Raw genomic sequence first — 16,656 nt, 5'->3', positions numbered from 1 at the left:
CACTATCGCCAATACTGGATTTGGACTGAAAATCTAAACTATGCAACGCTTCACACACAAGTGTGAAGCTAGAGGTACTGTGATCTAAATTGGATGTGTAACTAAGTTTCACCAAAATAAACAATAAAAGCAGCGTTAGTGTTGGTCAAATTGCGAGATTTTTCTTTCGAAAAGTTGGTTTTATTTTAGAGGTCATTAACCGGAAATGGCTTGGAAGGATGTAGGGTTGCGTAAAAAGCTCAATTGTGATTTTCTAGCTTCGCTAGACTCACACTGTGCGTAGCGTACTCAATTGCATACATACCTAACATCGGTGATGGCAGATGCAAATCACTGCTCCGCTTCCACCTAATATGCTCCCCGTCGCTGGGATAAGGGAGCCAACGGACCAGTCTCAAAATGACCACCGGCATCAGCCCTGTCTCCTGCCGGTTCGCAGATTATTTTGTGATCTGCGGACTGGACACCGAAAGCGGGCTGGAACCAGACGAACTCTCCGGTAAGCACATTAGCCATCGAGGACATTTTCTTTGGGCGAATGCTGTAGCTCAGAACGAAAGGAAAATAATCCTCGTCAGCCCGCCTTGACATTTGAAGACAAATCTGGTGTATGTCTGGTATTTTCCTCTCTCCCGAAAGCCACCCTGCGTTAATATCGTAGCGTACATGGTGCTAATGTTAATGCTAGGCCTGGCTGTAGACCCTTTCCTGCTGTGTTTGTTTTCAATGCTCGGTACAGAGCGAGGGATTATGGACTTGTTATGTGCATTTCTATTTAAAAGCCTCAAGTGTACTGTGGGTTTTAATACTCTTCATGTCAAAGCCAATCGAAACCGTTATACACACCATTATATAATATTTGGTCGGTGGTGTATTTGTGGAGTTCAGATGAAGATGTCGTCAATACTTAGATGAAAACAACAAGCAAACATATGGTGGTAATACCAGTCTGAATTGTATAATAATTCAAAAACATGTTGAAAAGTAGTCCTCTGATTTTAAGCACAAACTCGATATATTTTATAATCTTGGTTAAAGGGTAATTTGTAAGTACAATTGTCTTTATATAGTGCATCTATTTCTTGCGTCATTTACATGGCTCGCCTTTCTATTTGTTTTTCTCCCTTAGAAACCACATGGTATCAAGGAAAATATGAAAAACAACTTATTCTCTCTCAATGTTGTAGTAAACCTAATAGGTCAATATTTGTTTGTGTGCATGTGTGTCCGCGGTGTGGTTGGTTTATTTTGATAGCAGCAGGTCAACCTGATAAGGGGGTTGGCCAAAGTGCAGATCAAGATACACAAATATATTGCAGTCGGACGCAATTAAAAAAAAAAAAAAAAATATATATATATATATATATATATATATACATATATATATGTATATATATATATATATATACATATATATATGTATATATATATATATATATATATATATATATATATATATATATATATATATATATATATATATATATATATATATATATATATATATATATATGTGTGTATATGTATATATTTTTATATAAATATAAATATTTGTTCAATTGAAGTTATGTCTCACGTTAATATCAGAGTGATGACTCATGCATATATACAGTAGATCGCAGAATAGCAATGCAATACTTGTTTTTGCTCTACTTTTTCATGAGCCAAACACAAATATCTAAATCTTTCTTTATGTGCATCACACAAAAGGCGTTTTTTTTTCTGGGAGTGGACTTTTATTATGGGCAGCCCAAGCACACCTGTACAAAAACCAAGTTCTCTAATCAGTGTCTTGAAATGCCACATGTGAATGTATTACCTTTGCAACAAAGAAGTGCACAATGGCATTAGGCAATTGTGTACATATACCTTTTGGCAACAGTAAAACTTACAAATCAGTTTGTTTCTTTTTTTTAAGATAAAGCCCTTGAAAAGATGCAATACGTTATTAACTACTGTAGGTATGATGTTAACATTATAATAGAACTTGTGTAACATTGCTGTAGTCAGTTAACCTGTTATGAAGAAAAAACAAATTACAAGACAGTAACAACTTGTTTATCATACATAAGATTTGTGGTCTCATTTATAGTGGACTTAATGGTTCATGGGCTTTTCATCTAATTTATGTTGCTTAGTGAGAAGAGGTTGTATTGTCATAATTTGTCATGAATTGTTTTCAGGCTGGATTTATGCTACGTGGCTCAAGTAGCACAGTTCAAATGTTTCATTCCCAAGTGGCACAATTTGGACATGGTAAAGTAGCATGAAAAGCACAGATTTGACTATCCTTAATTGAAATTAAGCTTCTTCCAAATTTGGATAATAATTGGCTATAAAGGAAGAGGCATTTTAAGTACAGTGGTACGTTGATTTACAAGTGGCCCACCTGATGCATTCCTCACCATCCAAGGCATCGGTCAGTCAATATATTTCTTCTCTGAAATTGTAATGAAAAAATTGAGATACTTGCGCTAGATTGGGGCAGCAAACTCAAGAAGCAGTTGGACAAATAGGGAACAATTGTTCAAAGGGGTCAAGTATCAGCAACGTCTGGCCTACAGGCCAGAATTGGCCCAGCACCAATGACATCTGGCCCGCCAGATGACATTGATGGGAAAAAAAAAAGATAATTAGGGATGCCATAATATTTTTTTGCCTCAAAATAACGTGACACAGAATCAATGTTACAAATATACAAAATATATGACAAATAGTGTTAAATTAGTTAACAGATAAGTTGCGAATGGACAAATTTGTTATTGTAGGTATATCATTATTACAGCAGCAATAATACAATTTTTAGAGTTATTTGAATGTAAACATTGGTTGAACCAGGACAGAAGCACAAGGTAATATCCATTTTCCATTCATTTCAATGGGCAAAGATGATTTGTGATCCAGTGTTTTGAGTAGGGCAGCACTTGCATGTCGATCGAAGACACCGCTGTGGGCGGATCGATGGTGTAGTGTACATCACACGTCAGTAATAAATCTAAACTACAGCAAAAGTATTATGAACATTATTAAATATAGGTAATGTACAAGTGTGGTGCATACACTATGTCTTTAAATAAGGAAAGTTCATGTTAAGGTTCATTTTAATTTAAACAAAATTTAGACTTACTAGTGGAAGATTCTTGACAGGATTTTTTTTTTTACCCCAAATATACTGAAAGATTTATTTATTTTTGACCGTGGACTCCAAATATACTGAAAGAACATTTATCAACATTTTGTAATCTTGACTATTGGTTTCTTTTTCTAATTGAAGTATTTAAATTAACCAAGCAGCAATTTTGACATTTTAGAAGTCAGTCACTGATATTCAGTCTAGTTATTTTCCGACTCCAACCTGTAGTGTGAATTACATGTTTAGTCATATTGAGTCAGTGTGCTGGAGGTCAAAGTCTTTGTGAAAGTGTTTCTTCCGAAGTAACATCGCTTAACCCCAAACAGTTGGTTTTCGAAGATTCACACCGCTCTCTCCACACATACTTCCTGTTTTCACTCTAACAATGAGGTTCCTCTTTGAATGCATTAAAAAAAGGATATAGAATGTTTGTCGCCATCCTGGTCTCATCTGCATTGAGCCTCTATTACCTGAGAGTCACCATTGTCCACTTGCAAGGCCTTTTGAACACGCAGCAAATGCATTTAAAATTGCTGATCTTGCATTAGCGGTCTGTGAAAACGCTGGCGTGTGTTGTCATTCGTGCTCTCATTGCGTAGCAATGCTCGAGGGCAAAAAAAATATGAAGCCAGATTCTACGTATATATGGAGTGACAGGAAGGCAGAATTGTGAGAATTTGTTGCTTTTCTTATCATCTCACGCAATCATTCTCATAAATATTGCTTGTAAATTTCATAGAAAGATGAGTGTACTGTCTAGCAATTTGGCTGCAGATTTGATTTTAAAATATAAGGTCTGGCTGGTAAAATGTAAGATAAGATTCTGGGTTCTCGTCACTTGCGTTGTCCTATTTACTGCACGTCAAAAACAGGAGGCATATGTTTGTCAATTGTTTCAGTTTGAGTCGAAGGGAGGAAATGGTGTGGCAGTTACTGTTAGCTGTACATTTTGGTATCTTTCCAAAAACTCCCGCAGGTACTCAGCTTTGTTAAGAACACCACTAATACATTTGATCTGCTTTCGAAAACAAATTTCAATGTGAAAGTTTTGAAATACCACATAGTTTCTTCTTTACTCATGTACACTATCATAGCTTTTTTTTTAACTATAGCAAGGTACAGTGAGTACATAAAACATTTTCAGAAATGTGTTTAGGGGATTTTGTTTGACTGATTAAGCCAAAGTTAAAGTATTTTGACCATACCTTCAGTGCTATGAAAAAGTATTTGCTTTTTCCTGATTTTTTTTTTAATCACCCACAAAGGTTTCATTTCATCTTCGTTTTAATATCAGAGAAAAAAAAAAGATTGAAATTGATCAGTTTGGAAAAGGTTACAACATCTCTGGGGAGTTACAGGGCACCACTTTCAGCACCATGATCCACTAATGGAGAATATTTGGAATAGTTGCAGACCTTCCCATAGGGGTTCAACGAATGAAGATTACTCCTAGAGTGCGACGACAACTAACCTGACAGCTCAGAAAAGAACCGAGAAATTCTTCCAAAGAATGTCGACCCTCGCTATCTCAGTGTTTACGACACCACTGTAAGAGAGACGCTGTCCAAAAAAATTGAATCCATGTGAGGGTTACCAGGTGGAAACCATTGATGGTACAAGAGAACACAAAGGCTCATCTCACATTTGCCAAAAGGATCTTGATGATCCTCAAGACTTTTGGAGAAACCTTCTGATGGACTGATGAGTCAAGAATGGAAGGTTTTGGAACGTGTGCAGCCCGTTACATCTGGCCTACGAATGGCACAGCATTAGATAAAAAGAACACAAATCCAACTGTAAAGTATCATTGTGGCAGTCTTTTGGTCTGTGGCCGTTTTGCGACCCTGCAACTTCTCGTGATTGACAGAAAAATAGATTCTGCTATTTTACTACAAGATCCTGAAGGAGAGCGTCTGCCCATCCGTTTATGCCCTTAAGCTCATGCGATCTTGGAACATGCAGCATGACTACTTCAGAATTGTTCAAAAGGAACAAAATCAAGGTTTCAGAGTGGCCAAGCCAAAGTCTGGATTTAAGTCCAATTAAAATGCTATGATGTGACTTTAAATGGGCAATGCATGATAGAAAACTCTCCAATATGGCAGTTGAAACTCTTCTGCAAAAAACAGTGGCACAAAATTCCTCCTCAGTGGTGTGAGATTCATCACCAATTATCACAAACATTTGATTTCAGTCTTGGCTGTCAAAGGTTACACAACTCGCGATAAGATTCAGAGGGAAATTACATTTTCACATGAGGTCAAAAAGGTTTGTTTACAGTATTTTCTCCCCTTGGTTAATAAAACAATCATTTAGGAACTGCATTTTTTACATCTTTGGGCTGTATATATATAGTATAGCATATTTGTGTCACAACTAATACGTACATATCGAGACATAAACCAAGATCACAGTTACACTAGTAATTTAGCACAGGCACAATTACATTAACTGCTGACTTTAGCCATAACAAAGATCTTGAGGTCAAAAGTTAATTAAATATCAACATTATTTGTACAATTTTGCACCAGAGTACAGTTTTGAATGTTACACAGTAATAATTATCAACATTTTAATTATTTTATATTTTTATATTTTTGATAGCAATGAAGCATGATTTGAAAAGAAAATTGCAAGTCAAATTGAAATCACAAATTCTGTCAATGAAATCTACATGAAGCCAACCCTCAGTTGTTCAGCCCAGTTCTACAGTAAAACAAAAAGACTTTACCAGATTGTTCTTTTTGGCACATGATGATTCTGATTAGCATATGTATGACCCTGCTGCTTCAGAGGCAACACAGAAAAATGGGGCGCTCAGGGACATAAGTGCATTCACACGCAGGCCCCACTCATTCAAATGCTAAATAACCTTTAGAATTTCACAAATTGTCCCCACCCAGTCTTCCTCGGCAGACAAAAGAGAAGATGACTGTCTCAACTAAAGTGGGATTACATATTTCTGTGTGTTTTATGGATATCTCAAAATTCACTGAGCGCGTTCAAGTTCTAAATTCATGTCACATGTTTGTTTTTGTTTTTTTGTGGACGCTCCTGGGGAAGGTATATACTAAGAGTTGGCAAAGAGCAGGCAGTGTTTGGACAAATCATCTCACTGTCTCTTTATCATTGCCCATTACAACCCGGTCATGTGGAAACGACATTGCATTTATCATGACAGGCAGCTGAATCAAATCAACAGTTCAAAGCTGTTTTGAATTGTTGTCTTAGTCTGATGAAAGTGCTGCTGCAGTAGGTTTGTGCTCATCTCTGTCATTAAGACGTAAATGTATGTGTCTGAAGCCCTTACAATGGATTTGTGAGATTGCATTTCTTTAGTCTATTTGTCATGGAATTTTAGTGAAACCTGGGTGTCTTACAACACTACTTGAAACCAATACTTGGAAATGCAGATAGTTGTTGTTCAAGCCCTAATTGTAGCAAATGTTTAAGCTCAGAACATTGCTGACTCAATTTTTTTCAAACCAATGTGAGCAAATTCTAAGTACAGTGGATCCCCGGTTTATGACTCCCTGCCTTACTTTTTTTTTCACTTTACTACAAGGACTGAAGACATTTATTTTGTCCCCTCTTCACGGAATTTTTCACACTTTACAACATCCAAAAACTATCATGACCTTAGGGGTTGGCTGTGTTTATGTTGTTTTGTCTCTATCTTCTATTGCTCTTATTTTATGATCGCGTCAAACTGTCTACGCTGCATCGCGTGACTAAGATGCTGGTCTGCTATCGGTCGGTTCACTGTGTCAGTAAGATGTGACATGCTGAAGACTTGATCCTAGTCTGAGTGCATACAATATTGTATTTATCGTACATTTTATTGTTTGATTCAAACTTTACTTGGTTAGCCATGGGCCCAGCCATGGGCCCCAAGATTGCTAGTGATGTTAAAGGAAGAATTAAGAAGATGATTAGTATGTCGTTTCCATATAAATCACCTTCTTAATCCTTTCTTTAACATCACTAGAAATCTTTGGACCCATGGCTAACCCATTCAAGTTTGAATTAAGCAGTAAAATAAATACGGTTTTGTAACCACTCACAATAGAACAAAGCTTTATCATTCCTTCATTTTGAAACGAGTGAGGCCGACCAATAGAAGACCAGCATCCCCGTGAGGAGACGCCGACCAATAGCAGACCAGCATTGTAGTGATGCATTGCATGCAGGCATTGACGGCAACAGAAAATAAGTGCAATTACCTAAAAACGCCTGCAGATGGAGACAAAACAACATAAATACAGCCAAGCCCCTAGGGTCATGACAGTTTTTGTCGCAAAGCGGGGAAAATACCGTAATGAGGGGATGAAAAAACACAGTATTCCACATCTAAACATGAAAAAAGCGTAAGCCGGGGACGCTGTAAAACGGAGGTCCACTGTACGTATCTAATTGAATTTGTAAAAAGCTTCCTGAAGCAAATTACATTGGTTTATGAATGTAAAGCTTGGCGCGGACTAAGTATTTTACTGGATTACATTGTTCAATTTAATTGGACCACTTTTGATGGCTTTTGACAATTTGGAAACTTAAGTGGATGGATAGGTTGGCATTATTCAATTATACAGAATTTCAGTGTTCTAACTGTGTATATCACATAATGTGGGCAATTCATTGTACAGTAGGTGACATACAGTAAATCCCTTGGCTTGTTCTAATAAGCAACTGTATGGCATTTTTTGTGTTGATGTATTGATAGAAGTTTATGTCACAGGAGACCGGTGGGCTTTTTATTGTGAAATATTGAACTATGATGAGTGTGTTGACTCAAGTAAATGGAAGCAAAAACAACCGCTAACAAGCAGGCAAAACACTTGGCTTGTATTTTTGTAGGCAAAAGGAGGGCATACAAATACAGTTATAGATATAGCATGCATGAGCCGCCTGCCAAATTAACACCAACCATGTGGTTGATTTTGTTATTTGCAATCAAATCAACATCTGTGCATATATTTGAATGACATTGTGGAAATAAGCTGGCAGTAAATGGAAACCGATAGTTTCAGACAGGTGACACCTGCACAGTCTTCTGTGAATAAATGAAAACAGAGGCTCAGAAATGGTGTGTCATGTTTCAGCATGCAACTCGTGATGGGATGCAGAGAAAAACATCACTGTTTGCTCATTTCTACCTTCTTTGTGTTTAATTAAAAATGCTTACTCCCTCCTTTTCTTTGTCTAATTACATTCCTGCCAGTATGGTTTGGTTACTTCTTCATATTTGATTGATTTTCAGCAAATATAATCATAATAGCTTCATTTAGCATTTTTTTTTTTTTTTTTGTTATGTAATGGAAACTTCAGTGTGTTTGGTCCATGTGGCCAATGTGGAGGTGGAAGAAAACAACAGATTAATTCTCTTAATCCTGAAGATTTAAGGGTTTATTAGTGTAATGAATCTGAGTATCCTCTCACTACTTCCCGTTTCCACTCAACATCTCTCACTGCAGTGTTGAAATAAGATTAGATCGTGGACATAATCCCCCCCCCCCCCCCCCCCCCCCCCCCCCCCCCCCCCCACACACACACACACACACACACACACACATATGCACACATCACTCTGCTGTGTCACCTACTGGTCAGAATAACCACGAGCTTTCCATCCATTTAGGATTAGAAACACAAGAACAAATCCAATCATTAGGGTTATCTCTAGGTAGGCATGTTCATCGCCTCGTGGTCTTGAGTCACTAGTGATTGCAATGTGGGTGGATTATCAGATATTCAATGACAATACTCCTCTAACAGACTGATTATTAAACAATAGACAAGACTACATGAGCAATTACAGTTGCTGGTAAATATATTTTCAAATATAGATTTGAGATGGCCAGTAGCGATCATTCATTTCAACTCTGGCCTTTATCTGTGCAATTTATCTGTACGTTTAAGATCTATCAGGTTTTTTTCTTTTTAAAGACTTAAAGGCTAATGCCGAATTCTGCGTCAGTCTGGTCGTGTTTCTGCCCTAAATTCTCTGGCTTTTCCCTACTGGGGCAGACTAGCTAGCACAGCAGTCTGCTGACCTCTGCTCACAATATCCAAATTTTCCTTGAAAATGTTGTGCCGAGTATATTCACAACCAGATCCACCTCTTATCCTCATTCTGCCTTCGTAAGTCGAAAAAAAGTAAAAAATAAATAAACAACGTGTCTGAAACAAACAAAAAATCTGGTTCCTATTCACAGCATTTTGTGGTAAAATGACAGGCTCCCGGGAGTGCTTATTCAATCACAGGACACGTACTGAACATACTCTACGTATGGCCAGCTAGCTTCTCCAGATGTAAACGTACATACTGCAATAATTATATAATATATTATATTATATAATAATAATTGCAATAATTCCCCTTACTTATTTGTGAATAAGAGAAGCAGTTACTAATGCGATTTACATGTGCAATGGTGCATGTAGATTTTTTGGGGGAACATTTTTGTTTGCATTAGCAACTTTTGGGGTAAGTCCTATCATTTTTATGTGAAACTGAAAAATTATTGTCTATGAATAGCGAAAAGCTTTGACTTGCTCCAGTGAGACTCATTTCTGTTCAGATAACCTCACTCAGCTCAACTGCTCCAGGCTTTGTTACACAAGAAGAGCCATTCACAGAAGTCAAACCCATGACTGTCCACCGATTGGATGCAGATATTTCTGACATTCCTCCACCTTAACATGTTATAGCTTGAGGTCACAGTGACCAAAATAGGCTTTAAATGTTACATAATTTCTCAGAAAATACATGCGAAATGCGTACTACCATCCGTATATTCCCGTAGTTTAATATAATTTTCCCCACATCAGATCAACGTTTTCATGTGTAGTTTCGAGAAATTTGCATGGATATTGTACGTTGAGCTATGTGCTGGAGCAGTGTGATGTCCACATACTGTAGGTTCCCAGACTGGTGTTCAACTGCAGGTATGGGTAGAAAAATCTCTTCCCAGGTGGGAGTTTTGCAGCTCTGCTTTCATTTTGTGAGTCACGGCCAGCCACAAGGTAATGACATGCTTAAGGGAAAAACTTCAAAGACTAAAATGTCAAATGCTGATGGCCTCACGTCAGTCTCAATGATACCTGAAATCGAAAAAGATAAGTGCGTGGTGAAATTTGGGACACTCTGTATATTGTAGTCAATTAGTTATGTTAGACTGGAAATTATACATTTAATCAAGACTGGTCTTTGTATTCTTGTGCTTATTGTTGTGAACACCTTTAGTTTCCCATGAATTGTTTTGGTTTGCCAACAAACTGCTGAACAAGCCATCTCACTTAAAGGGAGTATTTCGCTTTTTAGCCTTTTTCAACAGTAAAACGTTAATATTATGTCTGTAATTTCTGAACAACTATTCACGTGCAATGAATACTTTGAAAAACACATTTTGCCACTTTCTGTTTACTGACAATGATATCATATGTACTCAGAGCTTAGGTAACAATCAATCAAGGATCAGTTGGTGACATATGACCAAACGCAGAACACTGGTGAGGTGTGATGGATCATCAACAGAGAGCAACAAAATGGGTTTTTAAAAGTATTAATTCTACATTTTTTTTTTTTTTGTGGTTTATCAAATCAGTTATGGACACACAACAGCCAAACAAGTAAAGTATCCCTTAAAATGTGCACTATATAAGACATTTGAAGTTTTCTTCCTCAATTTACTTGTTGCTTTTTGGTGAAGGAGAGTGCACGCTTATTTAGTTCAACCACACATACATTTGTAATTATTTGTAATTAAAAAAAAAAAAGTATGCAAATGGTTGGGTTTCCAATTAAGAAGCGATTGCTAGCTTCAAACCCGGGAACATATTTATTGTGTCTGTGAAACTAAAAGGAAGCGAATCACTCTTGGCTGACTTGGCACCAAGCGAGAGGCTTAGATGATAGTACTTGAATACATTATTTGTCAAATCATTTGTAATTTCCACATGCAAAATGTCTTAATCTGCGAATTAAAACACTGTGAAGTGGCAGAACCAGCCTAAAAACAAAAACGTTCTATCCGACATTTATGGAACCAGGCTTGTAATTATATTTTTGTTTTATTTGCTGTGTAGCTTTATGCCAGTATATAGAGGCTACTAAATTCAGAGATGGGGCCAGAGGAAATTTGGCAGGGGCAAATGAAGGTAACCCTCCCACCACACACTCTTTGCCCCCTTCCCTTGTTTTAACCTTTGCTCAGCTTTAACCCCTCAACCTGTAACCTGGTTATGAAATTTCATCCGTTAACCTTTTTTTTAAGCCTTACTTTCAAAGATTGTGGAGATTTGCCCTTTTGTTTTTGCACACTTTCTTTTAAGTTCAAGTTTCCCCTCCCAGCTTCTCCTTCCCCCCTCTTCCTCACGTCCCTAAGCAGCGGCTGAACAATGAGCTTATGTTTGACGATCACTGCTCCTGTTTCCTGTGCGGGCTCGCGTTGCGCTCACTCACTGGTGAATCCGGTGCTGCCTGCGCTGGTATTGCCTGGCCAATATTTACTCTCTCTCTACAACTCTGAATTAACTTTTCAGTACTGCCTGGGCGTGTGCATCACTTTTGTTTCATTGTGGGTTCAAATCAAACTCAGTTTGGCCTTATCTTGGCAGATTGTTTTGTGTGTTTCTGTGTATTGCCATTAAAGCTGTCAGAAAGATTCTTGAGCTATAAAGTTTTTTTTTTCTCTCAAATTTTCTGTTGAGCATCATCAGATAGCCCATTAATATTTTATCTGGCTTTTTTATTTATAAAGATGATAATACACGGCAGCTTTACATGATGCAATACAGTCTTACTCTATAGACCAATTTGCTGACTTACTCTCTCCCCACTAGAGTTGTGCCTGCTACTGATCAACCACTTCCTGTTGCCTATTATTTCCTGCTGAGTCTTTATTTTCTTTTTATTCTCATTTCCTGTTTTTTTCCTTTTCACCTTTTCAGGTGAAAATTTTGAGCAGAGTCCCCTACGGAGAACTTTTAAATCCAAAGTTCTTGCACATTACCCGGACAATGTGGAGTGGAATCCGTTTGACCAGGATGCAGTTGGCATGGTAAGATTACAAATCATTCAGTGGCTCCCACTGGATTTGAAAGAATTATTTCTGAAATACTGCACTTTTGTCTTTGACAAGAATGTACTGTACCTCTCTGTCAAAGGCCCTGACCAAAGGTTATGTGTAGAATGCATTGAATTATGCATTAGCGATTTACACTGAATTTAAGTTCATTCTTTCGACACCGGAGGTTGTAGCTTGATATTTGTTAAGAGATACTGGGTCTATTTCTTTACATAACCCATACACAAGGTGCACCGCATTATAAGGTGCATGATCAAACACGCGACTAATGGGAAAAAAAGAAAAGTGAAGCAAAACCTTGAGTTAAATTTAACTTTATTTCACAATGTATTCACATTTTTGATCAATCTCCTCCCATAAATCCATTAGTCCTCATCTTCTATAGTCCTCTGCAGTGGAATTGCAGAGTGAGCAATTTCACAATCAAACATGTTATTTTCCCTCTCATCATTGTCTAATCAGTCTTGTTGTTCGCCGTCTCTCATCCATCACTCCCAATTTCACTTTGAATGCCTTGTTTACACCAATTTCCAACAGTTTGTTCTTGGGTAAACTTTGTTTTGTCTTAAATTGGCGCATTTCATTTTCTTGCTTCATCCACTTCTGAACCAAAGTTTCAATAATGCTCAATTCTTTCGCAGCTACTCAATCCCATTTACAACCACGTAACTGATAGCCAGTAGTCTGCATCATAAGCATGCCTCTTCATTGATGCCATTTTCGAGGGTTTTCAGACAAATTAATGTTGTTCTGCAGCATACCATCGTATATCTAATGGAGGATTGGCAGAGGTAATCTCATGTATTTTACATACATATTGTTTTTGGATTGGTTTAGTGCGGCCAGCGTACCTATTGTACATATGACATAATTTTCTCCGATTGGCTGAGCACTGCCAGTATACGTACTGTAAGTATTACTCTGTGTTAGATTAAATGCTTTGACTGTCAAGTGGATTTTACAGATTTTTAACTCAGTGCACACATAAGTGGTGCTTTGTGGAAAGTTCTTTGCATTTTGAGGGAAGCTCCATGTGCTAACAAGGATTTAATGCTGTGGAATACCTTTTCCACTTTGCTATAATTCAACATTACTGTATTTTTTCATTCTTTTTTTTATTATTGGAAATTATTCCAAACTCATGATAGCCCCTGTTTGTCTGAGGAATATTTTTCCCTTGACACCACTGCAACACTGTATGTATGCAAGAAAGATTTGCAGAGAAAACAGTGGCTCAAACATCGTTCTGGCGGAGTTTCAAGGTAGATATTTTTAGTCAACTCATTTTTTAGGTTGAATTACCTGACTTAGTTGACTTTTTTCCCCAGCTCTGTTTGCAATTGTGGCATTGAGCAAAAAAAAAAAAATATATATATTATTGTTCTAAATCATTCAACCCTACAGTTAAATAATACTGTAATTCACATTTTTTCTCCACCCCCCTGCAGCTCTGTATGCCGAAGGGTTTGGCCTTTAGGACGCAAGTGGACTCCCGGGAGCCGCACTTTCACTCCTTCATCATCACCAGGGAGGATGGCTCTCGGACATACGGATTTGCTCTTACCTTTTTTGAGGAGGTGACCAGTAAGCAAATCTGCAGTGCCATGCAGACTCTTTACCACATGCACAACGCAGAACAGTACGACATATTGCATACTCCTACCTCCCCTCGTGGACCCGAAGACCCACGACCTCGACCCATTCTCCACGCCGCGCCGGCCATCTCTCGTCTGCAACGTTTCAATTCGTATGACATAAGCCGAGACACGCTGTACGTGTCAAAGTGCATCTGCTTGATAACACCCATGGCCTTTGCCCAAGCATGTCAGAAGGTGCTGCAACAACTTTACCAAGCGGTCACCTCTCCCCATCCCCCCCCTCTCCCGCTGGAGAGCTACGTCTTCAACATCCTCTATGAGGTGCCCCTGCCACCCTCTGGGCGATCTCTAAAGTTCTCAGGCGTCTACGGTCCGGTTGTGTGCCAGAGGCCGAGCACATCAGAACTTCCGCTTTTTGACTTTGCCATTGGTGAAATGTTTAACCTGCTGGGGGTGGAGAACGTTCTTCAGTTGTTCACCTGTGCTCTGCTCGAAATGCAGATACTGCTCTTTTCACAGCGTAAGTAACACCTTTCTTCTAATATTCATTTTATGATTCCATCATGACCGAAACATGTTTAATATCTTATAAATCCAACATCCACATAAGGCACATCCATACAATCAGATGATATACACCTAAGCTGTAACATAGATTCAGTACATTACATAGAGTTGTGCCTCAAAGTCCAAGTTTAATTCTTTCTGTCAACACACTCAGTCATATTTCAAGGCACCCCTGCTTTTGAACAGAATGTAATAGATTGCAGATTGTTTTCAGTCAGACAATAAAACTGCAAAAGCCAAGTTTAGACGCACAGATGTGCATTCTTACTTTCAATAATTACCGAAATGGGACGAGCTGGAGGGGGACGTCAGTTGGCTGTTAGCAGCAAGTGCATGTTGCAGCTAACAGCAGACCGGGTTAGCTGAGGTCGCTATGGCATTATTCTCAATAAAAGAAGCGAGCAGGCTGAACCACCGTCCAAGTCAATCATTGTTCACACACAGGAATATTACCAAAACGGTAATAGAAAACAGAAAACAGGATCATGGACAGTTGTAATGTCTCTAGCTCAGGGTTCATCAACGTGTTGCCGGCGGGCGCCAGGTAACCCCCAAGGATCGCATGAGTAGCCCGCAGGCCTGTTCTGCAATCGCATACAAGTGATAGAAAATTGTAATTTTCTATGAATTTTACAGACAATTATACATAAATAACATTTATACTACATATTACACTTGATATACGTCTTTACTACAGCTGTTCCCTAATTATTGTGAGAAATCATTAACATGATCGGTGTCTTCACATAAATTGGTAGCCCTTCGTATTACTCAGTACCAAGGAAGAAGCTCTCGGTTTCAAAAAAAGGTTGGTGACCCCTGTTTTAGGGTGGCAATTCTGGCCTTCCTGTATTGGTTCCCTGTACATTCATGAATTCATTTGAAGATACAGTACTTCTATTTGTTAACAAATCATTAACAGATCTTAGCTCGTGGAACTCCTTCACCCCCAAATACGTGCCGACATCCTCAGGTCTGAAGTAAGAATGCACCGGTTAGAGAACATGGAAAGGTATTGCATTTGACTTATTAATTGTTGTCTTTTGGCATTTACACACACTTTCCTATCTCAGTTGGCTTCGGGCAGTAAGCCGGGGACACCCTGAACTGGTTGCTGGCCAATTGCAGGGCACTCAGCGACGAACAACTATTCACGCACCAAATCACACCTAAGGTCAATTTAGTACAGTGGTACCTCGGTACTCGACCATAATCCGTTCTGAGGTGGTGGTCGAGCACCGATTTGTTCGAACACCGAAAGCAATTTTCCCATAAGAAATAATGGAAAGTATGTGTGCACAAGTAAATGTGCACAAGCAGTACATGATAAAGATAAAGATAAATAAAGCATTATAAACCATTTTGTATAATTTACTTACGTTTTGGAGAGTGGTTGATGGCATACAGGAATGGATGTGGAGAGGACGGGAGGGAGTTACTCCTTCCATGATGACGCTAGCTAACTGCGACGCGAGGTACACCGCGTTCATATTTTGCTATAATTTCCTTCTTCGGTTCAATAGTGGTCCTCATTGTTTTCCTCTTTGCCTTCCCCTTATCACTGTCTTTCTTTGGACCCATTATTAAGGGCTAGAGCAACGCGAAAAAGTTTAAATCCGGGAAGAAATACTCGAACAAACGTCTTACTCCGCTGGCGGTCTGAGTTGAACTGGCGCTTACCCGCTGGCCGAGAAGGGCCGAGGAGCGCGTTCGGGTCGGCTTGGCTCGGCTCGGCTCGGCTCGGCTCGGCTAGTCGAGCACCGAAAATCTGTTTGAGGTCCGATGCATTATCTACTTGAATTTTTTGGTCGAGCACCGATTTGGTCGAGTATAGAGGCGGTCGAGTACCGAGGTACCACTGTATTCCAATATACCTGCCATGCATGTTTTTGGAATGTGGGAGGAAGCCAGAGTGTCCAGAGAGAACCTACGCGGTCTCTGGGAGAACATGCAAACTCCACACATGAGGGCTGGAGCCAGGTGGATTTGAACTCAGGTCCCTTTAACTGTTAGGCGAAAGTGCTAGTCACTGCACCACTGATCTGCCGTGATGTAACATCTTTCTCTCTAAATGAAATAGACCCGAGGTGCTGGAAAATCTTTGAGATACGTCTTGGCACTATTGTTACTTCTGGTTACATAACCTACTAAGTGTCCATTAAAGTAATGCAGTTTGAGTCTGGGCTTGTATAATACACAGACCCTTGTCCATTCTAGTCAGAGATTTTTATGTACTATGTAATGATGCTGCATTTACATACGTCCTTAGTAC

General features: G+C 38.8%; 1 protein-coding gene across 3 annotated transcripts in view; it reads left to right on the top strand.

Annotated features, from left to right (window-relative positions):
- Positions 1 to 273: 273 nt before the first annotated feature.
- The window catches only part of dennd5a (DENN/MADD domain containing 5A), a 34,848-nt gene continuing 18,465 nt past the window's right edge, over positions 274 to 16,656 (top strand). For 2 of the 3 annotated variants that reach the window (XM_088413483.1, XM_088413481.1), the window contains exons 1-4: positions 274 to 499; positions 11,219 to 11,290; positions 12,083 to 12,192; positions 13,668 to 14,337. In XM_088413483.1, the coding sequence (XP_088269609.1) occupies positions 400 to 499; positions 11,219 to 11,290; positions 12,083 to 12,192; positions 13,668 to 14,337 (952 nt within the window). In that variant the 5' untranslated portion in view covers positions 274 to 399. The remainder of the gene's footprint in view (positions 500 to 11,218; positions 11,291 to 12,082; positions 12,193 to 13,667; positions 14,338 to 16,656) is intronic. The other variant, XM_088413482.1, reaches the window with a different exon arrangement.

This window comes from Hippichthys cyanospilos, chromosome 4 (assembly GCF_059441005.1).
Source record: "Hippichthys cyanospilos isolate Australia breed blue-spotted pipefish chromosome 4, RoL_Hcya_1.0, whole genome shotgun sequence".
NCBI classification, from domain to species: domain Eukaryota; kingdom Metazoa; phylum Chordata; class Actinopteri; order Syngnathiformes; family Syngnathidae; genus Hippichthys; species Hippichthys cyanospilos.
The sequence above is the reverse complement of the archived record's forward strand: the minus strand, read 5'-3'. Positions and strand labels throughout refer to the sequence as shown.